This window comes from Ammodytes marinus (genome assembly GCF_949987685.1).
Source record: "Ammodytes marinus genome assembly, chromosome: 1".
Classification (NCBI taxonomy): Eukaryota; Metazoa; Chordata; class Actinopteri; order Uranoscopiformes; family Ammodytidae; genus Ammodytes; species Ammodytes marinus.
In genome coordinates, this window is record NC_137230.1 from 31,218,996 (window position 1) to 31,242,997 (window position 24,002).

The following is a 24,002-nucleotide window of genomic DNA, read 5'->3' on the forward strand; positions in this document are numbered from 1 at the left end:
AGGGTGATTTTTTTTATTTTTTTTTTACTGTCCCGGGGCGATGCTTCTGTGATGCAAGCAGTCTAGAGACACACAACAGGGAAGACCGGGCAGACACAGAAAGGTATAAGCTATGTAACCTAGTTGGTTGCTTTGATAATAGTGACAAATACGAAAATAATTTTTTTGTTCTTATTTTATACTTCCTGCAAGTTTCTAGGCTTCATTTTCAAATTTAATTTTACAAAGAAAATACCTAAATTATCAATATCCATGAAGGAAATGTGTCAAAAATGTCCACCTCTCAAAACAAAAAAGCAATTGTTTTTTGGTGTTGTGTCACAATGTTTGTGATTTTGGTGTTTTGCTTAGCATGTTTCAGAGGATCAATTTGCATTTTTAGAATCTGCAAGACTTGCAGTTCACAAAAACACTGATTAATAATCCAGGGTGGAATTTAACTAAGGCCTTTAAAACTCTACATGTTCTGCACCACATGGCAGAGGGAAACCTTGTAGGCTATAGCTTACTGCATTTACAGTATTTGGCCGTTTTAGTTGATAATAGGATATAGTACAAATTAACTCATCAATCTGGACCAGCAATAACATTAAAGCAGGCTACTGTTTATAATCATATATAATGGCCCAACAATCAAAAGTTGTTACATTTAAAATGACCATTCTGACAAATTCACAATTTCAAGTTTGATACCTGAGGATATTTAATGGAATGTTATTCTTTTACTGTAGTGAGGTTATCAATGCAAGACCTTTGCGTGTAATTGAATATTTGTTATACTTTTAAATCATTACTGTTTCATAAAGTAAATGATTTGTAAACTTATTTTTCCACTGTCTCCATGGTTCCAGACTTATGGACTGTGATGTATTGTCCCCTGGTGATCCATGGCTGCAGGGCCATTTCCCACTTAACCCAGACGTTAATACAGCCGTGCAGCGCTTGACAAATCAGTACCTGAGTATGAACAATAAAAACTATAATAAAAATAGATGTCCTGCACAGCTAGATGGTCAATAATTGTTTTTTGCGCAGTAATGTACATTCACCAATAGATGTCAGTGTTTTTTCTTCTGGCTCGATTCCAGAGCTTACCGTAAACCGTAATGGAAATGTGACTGAAAAATCCCCAGGGACAGCTCAGACAGCATCAATTTACAGTTTCATATGTAGTAGCTACTGCCTAAACCTGTTGTCCTTTGTCATAAATATCAGTCCACAGTGATAAAAAACACTCAACTTTATAGGACAAACTATCCGCAAACTATGGCATTTAAACTTTTATTGCTTTTTTCAAAGAAATGGTTGGTACATCGCAGCAAGAAAACATCTGTTTCAGTTCACGGTTACAAGTTAAAGGTTCAGTAAGCAGAATGGTCAGTTTAGCTAACTTCCTGTCACTGACTGCAGTTAGCAGTCCCCTCCCTCGTCCCCACGTCACCACATTAATGCACTGCGGTCTCCAAGCAGCTATAGTTATCTAGCATCATCTCAGATCCATAAGTGTGATAAAACATGATAAAAACCATAAAAACAGACATTGGGAAGGATTTTTACCTGCTCCGCCATTGTAGGCGCATACACATTCACCCATATGTCGCTCTGCACGTGCACCGGCACTGAGAGGGGTGCCGGTTTGTAGCGTTCTCTCTTCTGATTGGATACCAGTTTCGGGATCCCAGAAAAGTTTATTTGCCGATTACATGCAGAGTGAGTGACTGAGAGAAAGTCTTTATGAAACGTGCACACTATATAAGTGATCACTGTATGAATATAGAGCGATTTAACACTTATAACATGAATAAATCGCTTACTTCACCTTTAAACTATAAAAAAAGATGTGGCCTATAAAGAGGTGAGAAATTCAGTACACAGTAAAATGAAATGGACATTTTCAGGAACTTATCGACGATGCTCTATCGATCTTAATGTTGGTCCAAAAGAGGTATTGGGAGAAAATCACACTTTCTGAACTACTATTTAACACATTGTATCAATCAAAATACTTCACATTGGGAGCTTACAACATTTTTTTTAATAAGTATTTCGTAGCTACTGCATGCTAAATTGTATGTAAACAAAAAAACTCCAATGCATAGTATGCCATACAAAAATCTTGTGCCTGTCTATTAGAGATGTGTGGTGGGGGATAAACCTGTTATCAGGTTAGACACAATCTGTCAGTCTGTGCTACTTTGAGCTCTTTGTGGCCTCACGCATCATTTGGAAAAGATACATATTACTCCAGCCTCTGAAATCAACTCTTCATTTGCAGGTACACAAGCTTTTGCGTTTTTGGGAACAGTTTGATGTAAATAGCTGATATTCTGTAGTAAATAATAAAGAGTATAGTTCTGTGGATGGCAACAAGCTCTTAGAGAGTTTCCTAATGAGATTAAATGGCATCATACGAAGATTTGGCATCAAAGTGTCAACAACAAGAGCTGTTTAAATTTAAAATTACACAACTATTCTTGTCAAAGGAGAACCTTATATCTGACAAATTGAAACAAGTTTTATTGAGGACATTTTAATATGAAAGGGGAACTTGATTAATCTTCCTCTATGAAGTGTATCTATAGCACTGGACAAAGTATTTCACCTCTTACATATTTGTGATGTACATTTTTTCCTTAGTTTACAGTGGCTTGAAGTATTCATACCCCTTGAACTTTTCCACATTTTGTCAAGTAACAACCACACACGTACATTTATTTTATTGTGATTTCATGTGATAGACCAACTCATAGTGGCGCATAATTGTGAAGTGAAATGAAAAGAAACATGGTTTTCCTTTTTTTTATAAATAAAAAACTGAAATATGTGGCGTGCGTAAGTATTCAGCCCCCCTGAATCAATACGTTGTAGAACCACCTATCGCTGAAATCAGGAACCCCAACGCATGATGCTGCCACCACCATGTTTCACTGTGGGGATGGTGTGTTCAGGGTAGTGTGCAGTGTGAGTTTTCCACCACATATTGCAATTTGCATTATGGCCAAAAACTTCAATTTTGGTCTCATCTGACCAGAACACCTTCCTCCAACCCTTGCCACAAACCATTAGGGGGACACAGCGTATTCAGATGAGACCAAACTTGAAGTTTTTGGCCTAAATGCAAAATGCAATGTGCGGCGGAAAACTAACACTGCACATCACCCTGAACACACCATCCCTACCGTGAAACATGGTGGTGGCAGCATCATGCTGTGGGGGTCCTTTTATTCAGCAGGGATAGGGAAGCTGGTCAGAGTTGATAGGAAGATGGATGGAGCCGAATACAGGGCAGAAAACTTGTTAGAGTCTGCAAAAGACTTGAGACTGGGTGGAGGTTCACCTACAAGGAGGACTACTACCCTAAACATACAGCCATATCTACAATGGAATGGTTTAGATCAAAGCATAGTCATGTGTTAGAATGGCCCAGTCAAAGTCCAGACCTAAATACAATTTAGAATATCTGGAAATAATTGAAAATTGCTGTTCACAGACGCTTTCCATCCAATCTGACGCTGAATCTGACACTCAGGCTATTTTGCAAAGAAGAATGGGCAAAAATGTCAGTCTGTAGATGTATAAAGCTGGTAGAGACATACCCCAATAGACTTGGAGCTGTAATTGCAGTGATAGGTGGTTCTACAACGTATTGACTCAGGGGGGCTGAATACTTTTGCACGCCACACTTTTCAGTTTTTTATTTATAAAAAAAATTGTAAATCATATTTCAGTTTCATTCCACTTCACAATTATGTGCCACTTTGTGTTGGTCCATCACATGAAATCCCAATAAAATAAATGTACATGTGTGGTTTTAATGTGACAAAATGTGGAAAAGTTCAAGGGGGATGATGAATACTTTTTCAAGCTACTGTATATGCATTTTTTATCCAGTTTTGTGCCTGGGAGCGAGTACGAGCTGCTAACCCAGAAACTCAGTGGGACAGCTTTCAGAATTAGTAGCCTTCTTGTTGACTCTTCACAGTTGAGAAGTAGTCTTAATCCTCCACACACCTGCCATGGCCGTGCCAAGCTATAAATACACTGGGGGTCATAATAGGATCCACCTGGTGTCAGTGTAAAGGATTCTATTGGATTGCGATCTACCTACTTATCTAGTACTCCAAGCAACAGTAGTGAAACCTGTTTTTTTCAATCAACAACATGCAGCGTGAGGGAATAGTGTGCTTCAATGTGATGGAGGAGAATTAACCTGGATGAAATACCTCCGCATCTTTTTGGATATTATTAACAATCATCAGAAAAAAGATAGGCTTTTTTGAGGGAGAAGCCGCTTTTCTACTTTACGGTAACTAAATGTTTATAAATATCCTGGTGTAGAGTTATTGTTTAATTTGATTTATTCTTAATCAGTGTTGGGGCTTGTGGTTTGATTTACCTAAATGATTTAAAACAAAAAACAGATTATCTCACTCTCTACTATGGAATCTAGCCTGTGGCGATAGTTTGATTTTATTTGTCCAGGTTTCGAGATATCTGAGCAGACGACAACCTAGACTAGTAAAATGGGGCTGAATGGAATATAATTTTTGATGCTCTATGATGACTAATCATTTCACTAAAAAGTAATGAGGTCGATATCTTGAATGGATATCTGAAAATATGAACAATTAAAAATGGGAACTGTTCAAGGACAAATACCACTAGGTGACCTGAGAAGATATTTATTTTACTCAGGTGAACCAACCCTAAAATGATGAAGCAGGCCAGTCTGAGGCCTAATCATGTGGCATTATTCTGCTTATTTACACTGTGAGTAATGTATTCAGTCATCAACATGCCAGTCCATGTTTAGCTCCGGAAAACAGTCTTGCTCTAAGAAGTCCAGGTTACTCATGTTTCAGTCTGGAGGCACGGGGACCCTCCCCTTCAAATGTACAAAAGTGTGATTCAGCAGGTGGTTCATTTGATCCCACAGTACGTCTTATTCCTTTTTTGCAGGTGACCACATATTTGATGCTTTCAGAAGTTTACCAGTAGCTTCCATGTGTCAAAAAGGTTGAAACTTTACTGATGATAAATGACAACCAAACCCTCTTTCCAAACTATCAACATTGGGCAGTTACATGGGTTCACTCAATTTGACATTTTATATATTATGTTATGTTGTATCTGGCTTACAACTAGTTAAACAATATGTCTTATGTGCTGTGTTCTTTAAATGCATGGTACGGTACGGTGAATAGTTTTTCAGCATGTGTTTCTCTTGTCTCCCTCCACAGAGTCTCTGCTGGATGATTTTGGGTGCTGATGTTACACCATTTTTGATTCAAGAAAACCTTTGCTATAGCAGCTCGTCCATGCTGGAGTACCTCACCATCACATCAGTTGATGTAAAATATCTACAGTTGTGACATGTTGACATCTATGATTTCCAGTCGTCTCATCCTTAAACTGGACTTTGCTTCACATTTTGAGAGGACCTCTTTCAACAGTAAACAGGATTGAGATTAACAACAGACAATGGAGCCCTAATGTTGTGTCGATCACACATGATCTGGATTTGGGCAATCAGAGTGGAACCATCTGAACGTTTCTCGAAGACCCACTGAACAGCCAGGACTGTTGTGTGTGGATTGATGTTTCTATGTAGTGTGAGTGCGAGGGAACTGCAGCCTTGGATCCATCGTGGAACACCGGTCCGCCTGGGCGTCCAGCCTTCGGGCCGGAGACGCTCCAAACCAGCAACTATTCTCTGATTCTTCTCATTCAGCTCAGCCTGCTTTCCTTTGACCTGCTCGTCAACTCCTTCAGTGAGTTGCTGAGGGGAGAACCGGCTGTCCAGCTGGTACTTTTCATGTGAGTGAGTTTGTCACTGTTGCTCGAGGGGGAAAACTAATTATTTGCTAAAAATAGCACGCTTTACTGGTCTATACTGAGTCATTTGCGATGAAGTCATTAAAACCCCTGTACACCCAAATCCACAAAATCCTTCTAACTATGTAATTTGGGGAGTTAGTTTCATGATAGCATTGGATAGTTCTCAATCCACATGAAATATTTTGTCATTTAAGTTTGATAAACTTTACAGAAATTCGGCTTAGATGAGGCAGGCTTTGCTGTGGTTCTTATGACACACTAAATATTTTGCACCAATCACGGCAGTTCTCTGCCCGTACGTTCTATAAAAATAATGACTGTTGACATGGAGACCGTTTGATATGGCCATGCCCACACAGTCCTGTCAAACAGTCTAGAGTTAAATCTTTTTTTTAACAAAGTTTTATAATATTTATTAACAATCATTTTTGTAAAGCTTATTGTGACACCCAAGTTTGATATAATTTATTGATTTTTAATATTTTAGACCAGGTTTAAATAGCACTGAGTAATTGTGTTTTAAATCTTTCTTCTATTCTCATCCTTTTTAGTCACACATATTCCTCCCTCTTATCTGCTCTTTCCCTTTCTGCTTCTCTTCAACAGAATTCAAGACATTTCCATCCTATTCAACCTGATCATCATTCTGTTGATGCTGTTTAACACCTACGTGTTCCAGATCGGCCTGGTCGCCATATTGCTGGAGCGCTTTAGATCTCTGTTAATGCACTCAGCTCTCTATTTGATCTTCAGTATCATGCTCCATTCCTGGCTTATGGTACGTGCTATATGTGAATAGTGTTATAGTCTAAATCCCTGTGAATGTTATTTTTTCTTGTATTAATGCTGCATTTACAAAAATGCTACAATGATGTAGTTGAGAGATTAGACTTCACACATCTTTCCTGATAAAATGAGGTTAGCATGGGAGAATAACACTTATACCTAGACTGGGAAGATCTGCAAGCTGTGAAATGCTTGATTTGCCATTTCTAGTTCGGGTAGAAAAATCTTTTTTTAAATCTTTTAAAAAATATTTATACGAAAAGCTGTGACATCAAAATGACCTTATTTCCCATTTGATCTTTCCAGAATCTGCGTTGGCTGACTGCCAACAAATTTATTTGGACAGAGAGCCTTCAGGTGCTCTTTGTTGCCCAACGAGTCGGTAAGATGACATGTTAATACATTCTCTTTTTTTTATTTTTAATGTTTTCATCTTATTTAATCACAGAAGCTTACATGTTAAATGACTGCTGTCTTAAAGGCTTAAAAAAGGAGAAAATAAGGAGCTGTGTACCACTAATTATTATGATTTACATAATACTTGATTGTACTCAAACACAATCTTATGGCAATCGGAACTGTTCATATAAATTATAGATGTTAAATTTGAGAGATAGTGATTTCACCTTTTCAGTGGTAAGATTAAACATAATTCCCCCCAGCCTTTTATATTCCCCATTACCTTTTAATTACAACAAAATGCCATTGTGTGATTATCCTTTACTTTTAATGCTCTGATGAAGGTCACTAATAGAAAGCTCATAGTGATCTCAAAGTGTGTTATATTAGTCCGTCTTCCCCACTGGCAGGATAGGTGACTGTGACCTCACTTTGTCATGTGGATGTGATTCTCATACAAATACAGTATGAGCTCATCAATGGATAAAAGGATTTATTGTCTAGATTTGTTTGCAGGTCATCCCTTATTAAGTTGCTATATTTATTTAGTTTGGCTTGTGGTGTCTGCTGCTCAAGACACACCTTGAGAGTTACTCAGTGGGTGATTCAGTGTTGCATCATCAGTTCACAAAACCTGTAAACTCTGCTAGGCTGAGTTGTACTTTAAGGCAGACAGTTGTGAATCCTGAGATTTTCCTAACTGTCTGTCGGCTTTTGTAATCGTCCATTTACAGTCACAAATCAACTCTCAAGAAACTTTAATTATTGAGCAAAGTCATAACATAGGAGTTTCTTATTTAAATATGGCTATTGATAAAATCCCATCTTAAAAGGGCCTGAAATATAATTATATACACAAATTACATTTGTTTTGTTTTTATACTTTTAACTTTTAAAAGTCGTCAGTTTGGTCTGTTTTGGTAATGGAGATTGGTTTACAAAAACTGTATGCTGCAGTGAACAGTAACTGAATTATGTTGTCTTCAAATATACATTTTTGGGATGGGCTTCATTTTAATACAAAAAAGGAGCCCAGGAAAGAAAATGTATTTAAAAGCACGTGTCAGCTACTGTAATCATAATTATTGATCAACAAATGTGTCAACCCTGTCACTAATTATTGGGGTGACTCTGAGCTGATAGAAAGACTTGAAACAAGTGTGTTGTCCGTATGTTTTGTTTATTTTGTACGTTAAAATCACATATTTTCCTGTCCACAGGTTCTGTGATGTACTATTACTACTACAAGAGGACCTCAGAGTATCTGGGAGACCCTCGGCTCTATGAGGATTCACCATGGCTGCGAGAAGTCTTTTTTCGGACCAGACAGTGACCCTCCTGCAGAAGCCAGGACAAGTGTAAATACGGCACAGCACAAAAACTGTCCATATGGAAAGCAAATATATGACAATGAAGTGTGCATTTAAAACATTCACAGGTAGAGGTAGTAGACATTTATTTTTTAGATGAATTTCCACGTATAATACAAATCGGGAATACTAATTTCCAATGTAAAATAAGAAATTCAATTAGTAGTAGTATTCAACTATTTTCTCCACATATTTATTAACAATACATAAAGGATTGTGCCAAATATTAGGAAGTAGTTAAGAACTTTTAGGAGCTTATTTTGCAGTCAGATGGTTAAACATTACATAAAAGTGAGATATTCATTAAAAACATTTTAAAATATTCTGTTAATACCAGTCACCACATGCCATTTTTGTTTTATTTTGTTAAAGCTGTACATTTTTTAAAGGCTATCTTGAAGTTTTTTACATACTGATGTGAGACTATTTGTGTTATGATGTTATGAAACTGAACAGGGTTTAACCGTATCATGGCTTGGCAAATGACTGATGTCTGTAAAATCTGAACCGGCTGTGTTTGTGTGTTGACACAGATACAGTACATGCTTTAAATACAATAAACTTGTTTTCAAAGATGTTTGGACACCTGGTGTGTGTTTGAGATGTTGTAGGTCTTACATTTTAAACTCCTACTTGTTCAGAGCTTGTTCCAAAGCATGACGCCAGATGACTGAAGCGGAGCTCATCGATCAGTTCATTGAACTCTTCTAGGAGTGGCCCATTCTTCAGTTTGAACTGTTTACCAGGAAAAGAGAAAATAATAATTCATTATAATTAATCCATAACTTATCCCAGTCCTACTTTAACATCACCATGACTGATAGAAACACCATTCTCACTCACCATCGTTGCATATTTACAAAACTGCTCTGCTTCCTCTTGTCGTCCAGACTGAAACAAAAACGGTTCATTACATGGTTGCATCGTAGGTTTGATTGGAGATGGCTCAAAAAAAAAATGTTTAGTTTGAGTTTAAAGGAGAAGTAAGATATGTTAAAGGTGAAGTAAGCGGTTTATTTATGTTAATATAAGTGTTAAATCGCTCTTTATTCATACAGTGATCACTTTCATAATGTACGCGTTTCATAAAGCCGATTTCTCAGTCAGCTGCCCTGCATGTAATCGGCTAATAAACTTTTCGGGGATCCCGAAACTAATATCCAATCACAAGAGAGAACGCTACAAACCGACACCCGTCTCACTCATGGTCTCACTGCCGGTGCACGCCAGAGCGACACATGGGTGATGTTTATGAGCCTACAATGGCGGAGCAGGTAAAAATCCTTTCCAATGTCTGTTTTGATGGTTTTTATCATGTTTTTATCACACTTATGGATCAGAGATGATGCTAGATAACTCGCTGCTTGAAGACCGCAGTGCATTAATGTGGTGACGTGGGGACGAGGGAGGGGACTGCTAACTGCAGTCACTGACCTGAAGTTAGCTAAAAGGACCATATCACTTACTTCTCCTTAAACTTTGTCCCAATATAGAAGCTGCATTACTGAAAGGCTTTAGGCCACAAAGGCATGTTCCTCAGGGTTAAGCTGAACTTGTTTTGTCTCCCCAATTGAAGTGGTCAAGTCTCACTGAAGAATTTAACAAGGTCAGTGACCGGTGAGCAAATGTCTGTGGGACAAGACTAAATGATACACCAGCTTTGCCCCTTGTGTTGGGGTAATGAGAGGTAGAGATTTCTAGGTGAGATTTTTTTACGATTTTTTATGAGGGGAATGTGTAATGAAATGGAGGCAGAGCGGCTTGTGTGTTTTCAGAGCGTCGTCGTCACTCACCTTGAGGCAGATGAGAGCCAGGTAAACCCACACCTCTGCGTTCTGATTATTCAAATGGTTGGCCTCAGTCAAAGCTTCCTCAGCCACACACATGTCCTCCATCTACAATGTTAATGTTTATTTCAAAATCAGAATTAAACTTGATTGAAATATAATTTCAAGTTATCATTGTTTCGATCAAGGAAGGTGGGTATTTACCCGGTAACAGGCGGTGCCCAGGCCCAGCCAGGTCAGGCAGGACGGAGACTGTTCACAAGCCTGCAGGTAGGCAACTTTGGCTTGGTCAAACTGGAATTAAAAAACACACAGTAAGAGATTTAGTCACACTTGATAGTGGCTTTATACAAGATGTTTTACAATTTCAACAATGTACAAACTATGTGCATTCAATAAGAATTACTGTGATTTCAGCCCAGTTTCTACAGCACATGGTTTAAAACAAATTATTATCACACAATCATACACATTCATGTAGATATATACAAAAGCAAACAAAAATTTGCCATTGTTTCTAAATATGTCTTGGCCCATGTAGCTATTTTAGAAAAAGTTTATAGTAGTACTTTAGAGTTTCTAGTTTCTCCAAACTGCTTGGGAGAACCAAGTGTAGAAGGTAGATTTGAATAATGACTGCTGAAATTTACCAAGTTACATTTTCTTGCCTGACTCATCAGCAAATGAACACAAGTAAACTGTCTGTCTGAGTGACAGCAGTGAAGCTTGGGTGAATATCTGACCTTTCCCTGCTGGAGGTAGATGGATCCCAGGCGGAGGAGAACGAGGTGAGAGTCTGATGGCTGCTCATGGAAGTCCAGGCTTTGCTCATAACTCTCACTGGCATCAGTGAACGCACCTCGCAGGAACTGACAGTGACCATTCAGTGCCAAGGCATTTGCATCCTGCTCACAAGGTGGACAACAGTTCTCAGGTTAAAAATATTGAAATAATATATGAGATTTAGATGGAGATTTTCTGAGCATGCAGCTGAAGTCGCTTAACATGCAAGTATAAGAAACTAAAGTAAACTTCAGGACAGATTAGAACATATTTAGGTTTGAAAACTGCAACATTATTGAGTAATGTAAGTATTCTATTCATCAATATCGTGGAGTGTGGTAAAAACCCTACCCATACTAATAAGAGCCTGTTTGTGGCTCAACATAACAGAGCAGTGTACAGGCAGTGAATCAAGCATGATACATTTTCCTCACAGTCCTTTCTCAGTGGTGCAGCCAATAGTTGAACTGTGAGTACCTGGTCTTTGCTCAGCAGCACCTCCTGGAGGCTGGTGGCAGCACTGCAGTAGTCCTCTCTGAAAAACTGCAATTGGGCCAGATGAAGGAGGTAGGAGACACCTCCACCATCGTCACAACACAGCAGCTCCTGGGACAGAGCATGTTCTGCCATCTAACAGCAGGGAAACAGTGACTGCTTATAACTGTCTGCAACCACAACATTTTAAATTTTTCAAAATTTTACTGCTAACAATTTGATGATTTTTAAATTAGTGACTCGGTAGCCATTGTTCATTTTAGATAAATAACAAACATGTAGATTTTCTCCATAGTGCTGTGTTCAAAAATCAACTACATAATAAACAACAATCCAAGATCATATAAGCTTTTTTTCACAATTTTCTTTGATTTTCCACCACATATAGCACTTAATGGCACTACAGCACTACTGAACATTGTGGATTGCGAGTGTGAGACCAGCCAGCTACATTATGCGTGTCTGTTTTTACCTGAAGGGCAACGTTCTGCAGCAGGAACTGAACTGTCTCAGTGTAAATGGTGATGGTGGGTTTAGGTGGAGCTGATCTGGAGCTGCCACCTCGAGCTTGAGGCACCTCTGAGTCCGGTTCTTCACACTCTGGGTCTTACATTGACAAAAAAATAAAATAATGACAGTAACATTGTCAGGTAGCATTGGCTGTTCAAAGAAAAACCTATATTCACTGCCACAAGCTATCAGGCAAATGTTCACTGATAATGTCAATGAACATATCGTCACCCTCTTAAAATAATGGCCTAAGTCACTTTTTGGCCAAAATGATTTTTTTGCTTAAATCATCTCCTCATGATGCTGGCCACCTCTGGTAAAATGGCCTAAATCCTCAGTTGAACAGATCATGTGATTTTACTTGACCATTATACCATATTACCAGAATGTCAAGAGTGTGTTTTAGGCCGTTTTGTTTTCGTATAAGTCAAAATTTACAGTTAATTTTTTTTTTTTCAAGGACATTTTACAAGCGTGTACAATGGCTTAAGTCACAACTTAAACATTTATAAAAAGGGTTTATTCCTAGTATGTGACATAATTGACAGAAATTGTTATTACAATGTCAAGAGTCATCTTTTGACATTCCCTGTTTGAGTGAAATTATTAATGAATATCATATATTCAATACTTGGTTAAGTTTTTTGTGTTTCCTGAAAAAACTGAAACAATAAGAGGGTGACGATATGAGAGACAAAAAAGGGAAGTCATATTTTTCGGGGATTCTTGCTAACAGAGTGTATTTCAACCAGGTATGCACAAAAAAAATCAATGTAATTTCAGATTTGATATAAAGTGTCAAACATGAAAAAAAAATTCGATGCAAATAGATCTGTGTGTGTCATCGTGTATACATAGTGTTGAAGATGTGGGTAGAATTTCAACAATGCAAAACCATAAAAATCCAAATCCATTATAACACAAGATACACCAAACCAAAAACACCTACTCATTCATTATTGGCACAGATGTTTTCTCCAAGATTAACACATTGTTACAATCACATGAAGAGATGGTACACTATTTTTTTCTTTGGGCGTTTTTTGCTTTTATTAGAGAGATTTAAAGAGACGGGGGCAAAGAGGAGAGGAAATGCAGAGAACCGACCACGGGTCGGAATTCGAACCGGGTCTACTGTGATGAGGTCTGAGCCTAGGGGGACGCTGTAACCACTACACCACGAGGCACGAACTACCCCAAGAGATGGCACACCCAACTCAGACTGTATCTCACCTTGCTTAGCAGTGGGAGACTGAGAGGCGGGCGTGGTGATCTCCTCTTCCTCACACTGATCTTTCTCCTTTTTTTTCTTTTCTTTGGGTTTGTTTTTCTCTGTTTCTTTCTTCTCCTGCTCTCTCTTTATTTGCTGCTTTGCTTCTGTTGCGGCTAGCAGCCGCCTGGCCTCCAGAACAGCCCTTTCACACAGGATTGATTCATTCTGGCTCTCATGGAGCAAACCTGGAAGGAAGACACGAAATGTGAAATCCCACAATGAGTAGGGGTTACAGTGCTTTGCCGAACTGTGCCGAACCGAACTGATCTGCTCAGTGGAAAGGAGGCATTAGGGTCAGAGTGTGTGAGGCCATATTGTCAAACAATTAATCTGATTTAAAATACACACAGACTAGTGTTTTCTGAGCAAAGAACCTCCGCCATGTTCACGGTAGGCCATAGTGACTCTCTAATATCTGAAATCACAGTTATCTCACCCAGCAGCGTCCAGGCCACCACACTGGGCGGTTCAATGTTGGTGGCTCGCTCCAGGAACGTCTGGGCTTCATCATAATTCTCAAACATCATCGCCAAGACCCCACACATCATCAGGCTGGAGAAACAGGAGGATACAGAGAAACAGGTCTTCCCAGTTAAATGTTTTAACTACATCAGATTATTTGTCTGTCTGTCTGTACATAGGGACTGAGTTGCCTTCCAATGAAAAGTGAGGTTTGGCTGCTCTGAATTTCACAAGATGCAAAAGTTACAGTATCATCCAGTTTCACATGTACACAATGACATGTGATTTGACATGTCTAGTGATCAACAATACAGTATGTGATCAGTTGGAGAGGAGAGTAAGACTTTGACAGGAAGTTAAAGTTCGATAGACACCCAACAACTGTTGTATTCTGAATGATGGATAAAAAGTCACATTTGTACAGTGTTGAGCTCATGGCTCCTCTTTAAGTAAAGTTTGTTATTCTATACATATTTTAAGATTTTAGTGGAACTGGTGTATTTCTAACCTGGGTTGATGGGCCTGCTGGATGGACACAGCACCATGAAAACACTCTTTAGCTTTCATGTAGTCTCTGGTTTGCATGAAGAGGCTTCCCCACTCATACTTGTGGGAAGGCTCACTGGGATGTCTCACCACTAGCTGAAGGACATGACAACAAATCAATAAATGGTATAGTATATCAATAAATCATAGGTAGGCATTTGATTTATAGGTCTGAAAAGAGGAAATTAATGGACATCTGTGACTGTCTGTCAGACCTGTTTCTGTTTTATTTATATCAACCCTTTCAATAAATATAGGTATGACGATAAAAGTTCTAATTTATTTTTAATGAGGAGCAGATGTGATGGGAAAGGCGAGCATGTTTTTGTACCTCTTGGTAGTAGTGAGCAGCCTGCTGATAATCCCCAGTAAGCTGAGCCTCTCTGGCAAAATGTCTCAGCTGAGAAGAACTCAACTGGATCTCCTCCGGGGAGACATCATCAGCCACGTCATCTGAATAAATCTGGTGAGGAGTAATGGTTGATTATTAACACAAAAAGCTATATACAGCTCCGGAAGAAATTAGGAACCGGTCTGAATTTTTCTTAAATCTTCATCTCTACATAACTTATTGAAAATGCTCTTATAATGACAACAAATGTATTGGAAATTGGTAGACATGTTGTCAGTAGTTTATATTATAAAACCAAAACGTTCATTCTACTCAAACATATGCCTATAAATAGTAAAACGAGAGACACTGATCATTAGGAGTGGTCTCTTAATTTTTTCCAGAGCTGTATATATACAGTATATCTATATGTGTGTGTGTGTGTGTGTGTGTGTGTGTGTGTGTGTGTGTGTGTGTGTGTGTGTGTGTGTGTGTGTGTGTGTGTGTGTGTGTGTGTTTGTTTGTTACCTTGTTGAGAGTGTGTAATGTGTGTATGTTACCTTGTTGAGAGAAATGTGCATTTCATCGACCAGGTAGACATAGAGCTTGCTGACAAACGCTTTTAGCTCCTGAGGGTCAGTGAATGCCTCTGTCCGCTGCATCTTGTCACGTACAATCTTCACTACTGAATGCTACACTTCAGAAACACACACACACACACACACACACACACACACACACACACACACACACACACACACAAATATGTGGTCAAACATTGACAGAAGAACTGCTATCAACAGAAAAAAAACCAGAGGGACAACAGACCCACTCCAAAAAGTTTCAGGGTTCCTGCAAGTTTGAATTGTTCTGACCTTCATCTGTTCTTTAAAGGCAAAGTATCTTCCAGAGACATTGAGCGCTCCCATCAGCTGAACCTTCATTTCCTCCTTGCTGCTGTCATCTGATGGCTTGCATTCTGCTCCAAACAATTCCTTGTACTGGTCGGAAACCTGTGTCACCACGTTGCCTACCTGCCTGTGGAAGTCCAGCACTGCCTACACAGCGGTGGGGAGAATTCAGCAAGTGAGCAACTCTATACTGGTGTGTGGTATATTTTGTGTGCGTGCGTGTGTGTGTGTGTGTGTGTGTGTGTGTGTATGTGAGAGAAAACCTTTATGTATGTATGTAAACAGTGCATACAACTTTGACCGTGTTTTACTCTGTTTGCTCTGATGGGACCCCTTGGAACTGGATTTCTGGGTGGGATCAGTGCCTTCACCCTGCAGGAAATAAAGACACATTCTCAGCACATTCTCACTCATTGCTGTTTCACGGTCTGTCAGTTCTGACAGCTCTGGGCCACAATCTAGCAAGAATGCAGCAGCGTAACCAACAGAACTGGGTAAAACTCAGTGATGATGACATGACACCTAGTGGATTATTATGACACATTACCTTCTTGCCAGCTCCTCTGGAGATGTTTTGGGCACCAGCGGTTTCTCCAAGGCTATCTCAATGATAACATACGTTTTGGCCTCCAGATACACCTGTCATTATAAGGGCTGAAGTGTTACAATGCTGAAGGCTTACCATGATAATGCTAAGCAGCAAACATGTAAACTGGATATAGGATTATAGTATACAACAGTGTTAAATATGTACAATAGTATTTAAGCTTATATTTCTGCTGCTCTCACTGCAGATGAACTGTTCAGAGTTGTGTTGGTGTTGAGTGGAAGCTTACATTTCCCTCCGTATTGACGTAAGGTTCAGTTTCAATGTCGGCGACAGCTACGCTCTCACTTGTAGCCGTCCTGCTTTGAATAACAGGTTGCTGAAATAATGAAAGCTGTTTAGATGAGAGTCCAACCTTCACACACAACCTGTGATTTTAAAGGCTATGATTAGCTGAGATTAAAAAACTATAAGCTAGTGTGTTTCCAGCTAAAATTTCTAGGGATGGGAATCGAGAACCGGTTCTTCTCCAGAATCTGTGCCCAGTGAATCAATACCTTGGAATCGTCAGCATGCCTGCTTAACGATTCTGCTTATCGGTTCCGTTCGTTGCAAATGAGTCATGACTTCACGCACCAGCTGCTTTGTTTTGGTTCAGAACGCAGCAAACATGGCATCAAGGCAGAAGCGCTCTAAAGTTTGGTTGTATGTCACGCGAAAAGGCGACAATACGGCCACTTGCAAAAGTTGTAAAGTTTCCATTTCGTCAAACGACACGCACACGCACACGCACACAAGCACAAGCACAAGCACAAGCACAAGCACAAGCACAAGCACAAGCAAGCGCTCAGACAGCGATCCTGACGGTTAAACGGTTAAACGTTTAAACGTCCGCTGTCTTACTTATCGGCACCATAATTGCCAATCACTTGGACTTGAACATAAAATGTGTGATAATTGCCGTATGTGTAGGACTAGGTGTGGGCTAATAAAAGAGGGAGAGAGATAAACAGACGAGAGCAGCATAAAGCAAGGCAAAAAAGATTTCTTGCCCGCTGCCTTAATGCCCGCTGTGTTTACTCTCGTTCGTCAGCTGTTATAATGCTGCCTTTACGCACAGCGGTGGAATACATCTTTGTATTTTCTATGTCAGTTGAATTTTGTTTCAAGTGCGAATGAGCACTGTTAATATTTCAAAAGGCACAAGCTCCTCCTTGACTGTTTTCAGTCTGTGTTTTTAGTTTTTAGGGCATATAATGGCATTTGGGCTTAAAAAGCCAAACACTTGTTTTTACATCTGGACCAATTAATGTGAAAATTGACAATTTCCTAATCCTAAAATACTCTTGATAATCTTTCAAAGCACACACTAGACACACTTCTGATCAGATATTAAAGAGAGTTAATACAAACAAAGCAATTTGTACTTATTCTCTTACCCAATGAGAATCAATAAGGAATCGATAAGGAATCAGATCTATAAGCAATATTGGAATCTTTTAGAACGCTTCCAATACTTTTTTTTGTATGTCTTGTAAATCTGTCTTGTATGATTTTCACCCCCCCCCCCCCCCCCCCCTTAACACAATCTGTTAATTAGTTAATTAAACTTCCAAGTAAAAGTGAATCTCATTTTCTCTCTGCTGACCTTTTTGGCAGGCTCTTTGGCCTCCTTGCCTCCCTTGTTGCCGCCATCTCCATTCTTCCCTCCTTTAGCCTTGGTGCAGCTTGCAGCTGATTCGGCACGAGCTTTGGCTGCGGCCTTGGCCTGCTCCTTTAACACACTGACACTCCGGTTGGCCTTTAAGTACAAGATCAATGAGAAACTGACTTTAGAGGCTTAGCTGTAGTACACATACCATGGGACCGGTATTAGGGGTTAATTACTGGAGACTTCTGTCTTTATTTATGTATCACATATTGAAGCCAACAAACATATTATCAAACCTGTTTCTTCAAAAAGCAGATACCACATTTTCATAGTAGTTGTATGTGTGTATTTGTTTGACCTTGTTCAGCAACTCAGCCTCGGAGAAGGGTTGAATGCTGTATGCACCTCGAATGCGTCTGACTCCAGGATACAGCAGCCGCCCCATGTCAACAAACGCAACACCATGGAAGGGGATCTCTGGGTTCTCCTCAGATAGCTACACACACACAGACACACACAAACACAAACACTGAGTGACTGGATGAACTTGCTGGATAGTCACAATCTCTGATCCAGGTTTAAAAACCACAAAACAAAAAGTCTTCAAAAATGTTTTATTAAAATTATCCACTAGAAACTTTACTATGCATCAAATTATTTAGTTAAATTTGAGTGCAATTTTGCCTGAAACAGTTGCGGACGTTGGTTTAGGGTAGAGAGGAGACATGATAATATCACTGAACTGATCCTTTGATAACAAAAGATGTCTCACTTGCTTGGTTTCTGCTCCCTTTCCGATTGGAGCCAACATAATGGACCTCATAATCTCCACCGGCCAAAGTCGATTCTGAGTGATCTTCTGCCGCAGCCTGAAATTGTAGTCAACATTGATGCACATTTTTCAATATCTATTTCAAGTGAGAGACTTTTCAAGTACACTCTGCTACAATCCTAAAATGTGGATAATCTGTATGACTGACTCTCCCTTTCCTGAATGTTCTCTCAAAAGTCATGGCCAACAACAAGTGGCATGATGGTTAGATAAGAGGAGAGGGACTGAGTTGTGTGAGCAGCTGACCTGGTAGTTCCTCCTTCATTCAAGAAGCAGCGCATCTGTGTGTCAATGCTCACTCTGGTATTATTGGTCTCTGCCTCAATACGAAACCTGCGGGCCTGTAGGAACATATAAACATCCTGTAATTCAGCTTGCCTCCATGCTGAGTTAAACATCTTCTATATTCCAAACTTCAACAGTATTTGATATACTACTGAGGGCAATTTACTTACTCTTTTTAAGGCACTTTAACGTCTCATATCATTAGTAACTACCTAAGCCTGTGTGTCAAATGTATTATTGTGTTGATAAGATACTAAGTGGCATTAAAATCTGATCTGTCTATCAACTCAAAAGCATTTAAATGACCCTCCGCCTCATTTTCCTGCAACAACAAATATTGACAGTAATGCAATACATATCCAAAGCACCAAGGCATTCCAGCTAAGTAGCTAAGTTGGTAGCTCACACTGTTTAAGCAAATACCTCCAATCCAGTGAGCTCTCCATCCTCCTGTTCCATGGACTCTTGCTTGATAAAGGCATCGGGCAGGAAGTGGTTCCCCGCGACCAGCGTGGCCCGATGCGGCCTCTTTTTCTGTCGGCCCTTCTCCTCTCTCTGCCCCCCCACCTTCAGCAGCCCTTCACAGAACACCAGCGCCTGGTCTCTCTGGGAGTCACAGGAATAGTACAGCTAAAGTGTTTAAGGCCTTCAAGCTGAATAGACTCAGATATATAAGTTGTTCTGAACGTAATAGAACCATTGTGCAGCATGACAATCTGAATCAAGAAGGGGTTGAATATTATTATTTTTTTCCTTAGAGGGTAACACTTAAAGGTGGAGTCAGTGATCCTGGAGAAGACTAGTTGACTAAATCACTCTTTGTCAAAATCAGTGAATATATCGTCACTATTCACTACTTGTCCCTACTGTGTCTGTGCTGAAAGAATCAGACAGGTGTTAATACACAGCCTGAGCTCTGTAAACTGGTATGTAAACAAAGGGGTCCCACCGTAGCTAGCAACATGCCCGCTTATAGAGCCTAGGCTGTGTCATAATAACTCAAATATCGACAACAACAAAAAAAATTACTCCACCTTTGAACCTTGAACAGTAAAACACACCGTTATACAATTTGAATCAGTGAAGAAGCATAGAGAAGCTACATAAAAACCACAGTTCTCACCCCTGCAGTGAGCGGGACCTCCAGGGCAGTAGTGTATGTGTATGCAGCAGCGGCAGACTGCTGCATCCATATCTCAGGGACAGAGAACACCGTCTCCATGGTAACGCTCAGCAGGTTGGAGGTTGAGAGTTCAGCCTCAGTCAGCACTGGATCCAACACACTGACACACACATCCAGGGTCGGTTGCTAAAAGGGGTCAAATCATGATGACAATCATTTTATTTATGGACTTTTTAAATGTCCGCAAATGTCATTATGAAGTTAAAGGTTACAGAATGTGCTAGAGGTTTCCCATCTGAGGTTCTAAGTGCCTTTGAGGCAGATAAACTACAGGTTAGGATGATGTGTAAAATGCTGCCCTCACTAGTGGTGTGTGTCTGTTTTATTTTATTCAGGAATTTTTACTACTGACACGTAGTGGATATATCATTTTGTTTAGCCATTCTTTCATTCCTAGTGCCACGTGGGTGTAGTGTTGCTGGGTTTGATATGTGGGGTTGGTATTTGTGCTTGAAATGTGATAGTTAGCTTAACATTTGTGATGAACAGAGAGAAATATATCAGTCTTGGTTCTTTTAGAAAAAATGTGAGTCATTGCTGTTCTCTGAATTGGCATCAATGTGTCTGTAGCACCACCTCTGGAATGTCAAATTTACGGGATGATACCTGAAAGAGATAGTGAATGCCTGAAGCACTGCTCTGGCTCTCATTGGTCACTCAAATCACCCTCAACTTATTGGCCAATAAGTATTAAAATATTGCTGCCAGTGTTCTTAACCCCAAAACAACCAAATACTACACAATGCATTTCTGTAATTAAGAAGATATATGAGTAAGTGCACCTCTTTTGCGTCCACATTTTCACATGGATGAGACACTAGTAAAAGGTGTCCCATGTTGGATGTTTGATATTCATACAAACTGTACCCAATACTGCCCTGGTGAGTTGAGACGGATTACCTTCTTCCACTTTAAAATGACTTGGTTGGCCAACCACCTCTGTCTTGCCTTATCTGCTGTCTCCACATTCCGGCCCTGTGACTGTAAAACATTCACTGATAGAAGAATCTGGAAGTAACAACTAGCATCTATCTTTGGTCTCATCCAATAGCTCTATCAAAGAACTATACCAGGGGTGGGCCATGTGGAGGAAATAGTATATCACATAATAGTGTCAAAATAATATTATTTACTTAGGCTTCATAAAGAAATAATTTATACTGTAGAAAATGACCACGTGTGAAAGTCAGTTTGCTAATGTATATGGCTAAAACACTAAATATCAACAATGGAATAGCTATAGTACAAGAGTAGAAATGGTATACAAAAACTCTACTGACTGACTGTCTTTACTATCTCACTTTTGTCATATCGCCCAGCCTTCAACTAAACAATAGTTCACACCTTGAACAATGGCAAAGGATGTGAGTTCAAATGTTGCTTAGGGAGTAAGAATGGTATGAAAGCCATTCAAAATGTGCATAAGCACATCTCTTTTTAATGAGTAATCCAATCAAATACATTGATCTTTTGTCAACTTGAAATGTAAAGTAACATGCCATTTGTACCTTTCTGTTATAATCTATAATTGCCTTTATGTGCTTTTGCAAACTGATAAAATACAGGATGTCCCCCTGCCCCTAAGAATAACTGAGTAAATGAATTGTGATGTCATTAGACTACTGACCTTGCCACTGGCTGGGGCGCTGTTCACTGGATTCAGTGAGACTGTGGATGAGAAGCTGCTCTCACCTGAAGACAACAGAGAAAATCACAGTCAAAATCGCATATGGTCTTCAAAGTATTTTCCTGCTGTTCTGAGCCGGTTCCTGACACCAGCTTTGAATTTTTAAAAACGTTCAAAGATGTCATTTCTAGCAGGTACACCTGTACCTTGTAGCAGCGGCAACAGGTCGACCACAGCTTGGCCAAGCACCGCATTCCTGGCTTCAACTTTCTTCTCGTCCGGAAGGAACTCGATCACTGTCACTAATCACAACATAAACATTCACATTACCACTGAAAGTCTTTAAAGCTTATCTGAGTGTGGAGATGGTTACTCAATCAGTTACTTCAGATATAAGGACACAATGTATTTCAACAATTCTTAAACTTAACTAACTTACGTATGAAGGGTTTATTGGCGAAGTCACTGAGAGCCTGGGCCTCGTTTGGACAGTTGAAGCTGCAGTTAAAGTCATAGTGCACACGCTTCTCAAGGGGTTGCACATGCTTCTTGTCTGATTCTCCCAGCACAGTTCCATCTACTTCAACCTTCACAAAACTCTGGAAGTCTGCCTTTTTCCCTTGCTGAAGAGAGAAGAAAAAGAAAACATAACATTAGATTTCAAACAGTGGTATAGTGTCTCACATAGCCTATAAAATCAACTCAACATAAACAGATAAATGCCTATATTTCCTACAATTCATGTCACTTATCACACTGAAAGTTTCCAGTTCTTTGAGAAATACTCTTATCTATAATTCACATAAATGTCAATAGGACCAGGGCCATTTAACTGCACAACAGAGACTGACATTTTTTACCTGTCTTTACATGTCCTTCCTAAAATTCATGGTCCATGATGGCATTCATTTTCGGTACTTTTGGAATTTATTTAGCATACTCAAATGTAAAAGGAGCATTCATGAGTACTTTCTAAGCACTGTTTTCCTTTAGCCGTTGGTTACGTTATTCATTTAGATTGCTAACATAAGTTAGTACGAAGTGAGTTGGCTAGAACTCATAGCATGGCTGAAGTTTATAGCGTTTGTGACAGAGTAACTTTTAACGAGCTTACCAGGTTATTTCCACGGATAATATTAATATTAATTTTCAAGTCTGTTCCTGCACTTTTTCTAGGTGATTCCATTGTGTTGAACGTTGACTGCTGCTCTTTCGTTGGAGTCTCGTTGCCAGGGCAACGGTGCTGCGTTCAAGTATAATCTGAGATGTGGAGGCCTATGTCTGACAGACCAAAAATAACTCCACAACAATTTAATTTATAAAAGGCATTTTAGACCACCTTTGAAGAAAATTAAGAACATCAGACTTCCAGCATAAGAGCAAAATGACCACGCTAACTTGTTGCTGCCCACGTTACATCGTGTTTGAAACCCTTTAAAATATTTTTCCTTTTTTTGTTTTTTTATTTAGGCCTATTTAACCTTTTTCCAACTGTGAAAGTTATCAAAGAACATTTGCACACTATTCTTTGCTTTATATTCAAAACATGTATGCAATGTGGTTACAGCATCACTTTATTCATTGCTATGAGATATCCATTGACAAAATATATACAGTACAGTACATGGGCCTATAACATAAACACATTTTTTTGTTAAAAAAAATTATTGACACTTTCACTATTGGGTGGTGTGTTGCAGAAGATTATTTGTCCGTTTCTGTGCAAGGAAAAATACTATAAAGTATTTTATTTTCCTTGCCTAATGATATACGTATTTGTGCTATTAGAGTCCAAATCCACCATTACAATATTTGTTTGTGTGTCTGGATCATAATTAGGCTGTTGTGATTAAATAAGGAATGTAATACTTTGGTTAATGTAGGCTACTTAGTAAAAATCAGCCACCAGATTAATGGTCAAAATTGGGAAAGAAATCTGGTTCAGTTTCAGCTGATTCATAATGCTGCTGCTAGAGTCCTGACTAAGACCAAAAAGTTGATCACATCACTCCAGTTCTGAGGACACTTTACACTGGCTTCCTGTCAGTCAGACAACTCATTTTAGAATACTGCTGTTGGTTAATAAAGCACTAAATGGTTTGGGGCCAAAGTACATTGATTGGCATTTCGATCTGCTGCTACATTATGAACCATCCAGAGCTCTCAGGTCGTCACACTAGTATTTGTTTTATATAGCATGTATGCAATATTTCTTGCAATGTGGTTTAAAGCATAATGTATTTGATATCAGATATACACTGATTAAAAAACAAACAAAAACACAAAAAAATAAACCTCCACGGCACTAGGGGGCGCTCTAACTTCACCCCCGCTCTTTGGTCTCCGTTACCCCGCTATGCTTCATGCCTAAACGGCTCAGCTAACT

General features: G+C 39.3%; 2 protein-coding genes across 2 annotated transcripts; one reads left to right on the top strand and one right to left on the bottom strand.

The window, feature by feature from the left end:
• Positions 1–5,318: 5,318 nt before the first annotated feature.
• On the top strand, positions 5,319–8,356 carry LOC307251624 (transmembrane protein 138-like; the record flags this gene model as incomplete). The annotated part of the gene is made up of 5 exons (XM_080028999.1): positions 5,319–5,351; positions 5,612–5,817; positions 6,445–6,616; positions 6,931–7,006; positions 8,244–8,356. The coding sequence occupies 5 exons, from the start codon at positions 5,319–5,321 to the stop codon at positions 8,354–8,356; spliced, it is 600 nt and encodes a 199-aa protein (XP_079885125.1).
• A 658-nt stretch (positions 8,357–9,014) lies between these two features.
• cfap70 (cilia and flagella associated protein 70) lies at positions 9,015–23,981 on the bottom strand (the record flags this gene model as incomplete). The annotated part of the gene is made up of 25 exons (XM_080029011.1): positions 9,015–9,128; positions 9,237–9,284; positions 10,187–10,288; positions 10,385–10,474; positions 10,924–11,109; positions 11,441–11,593; positions 11,931–12,064; positions 13,295–13,426; positions 13,678–13,793; positions 14,212–14,345; positions 14,581–14,712; positions 15,141–15,272; positions 15,456–15,638; positions 15,803–15,863; positions 16,039–16,130; positions 17,687–17,839; positions 18,048–18,185; positions 18,480–18,558; positions 18,768–18,862; positions 19,230–19,412; positions 19,930–20,115; positions 21,617–21,681; positions 21,823–21,918; positions 22,056–22,239; positions 23,967–23,981. 25 exons carry the CDS (start codon positions 23,979–23,981, stop codon positions 9,015–9,017), a joined length of 3,003 nt encoding a protein of 1,000 aa, XP_079885137.1.
• Positions 23,982–24,002: the final 21 nt, after the last annotated feature.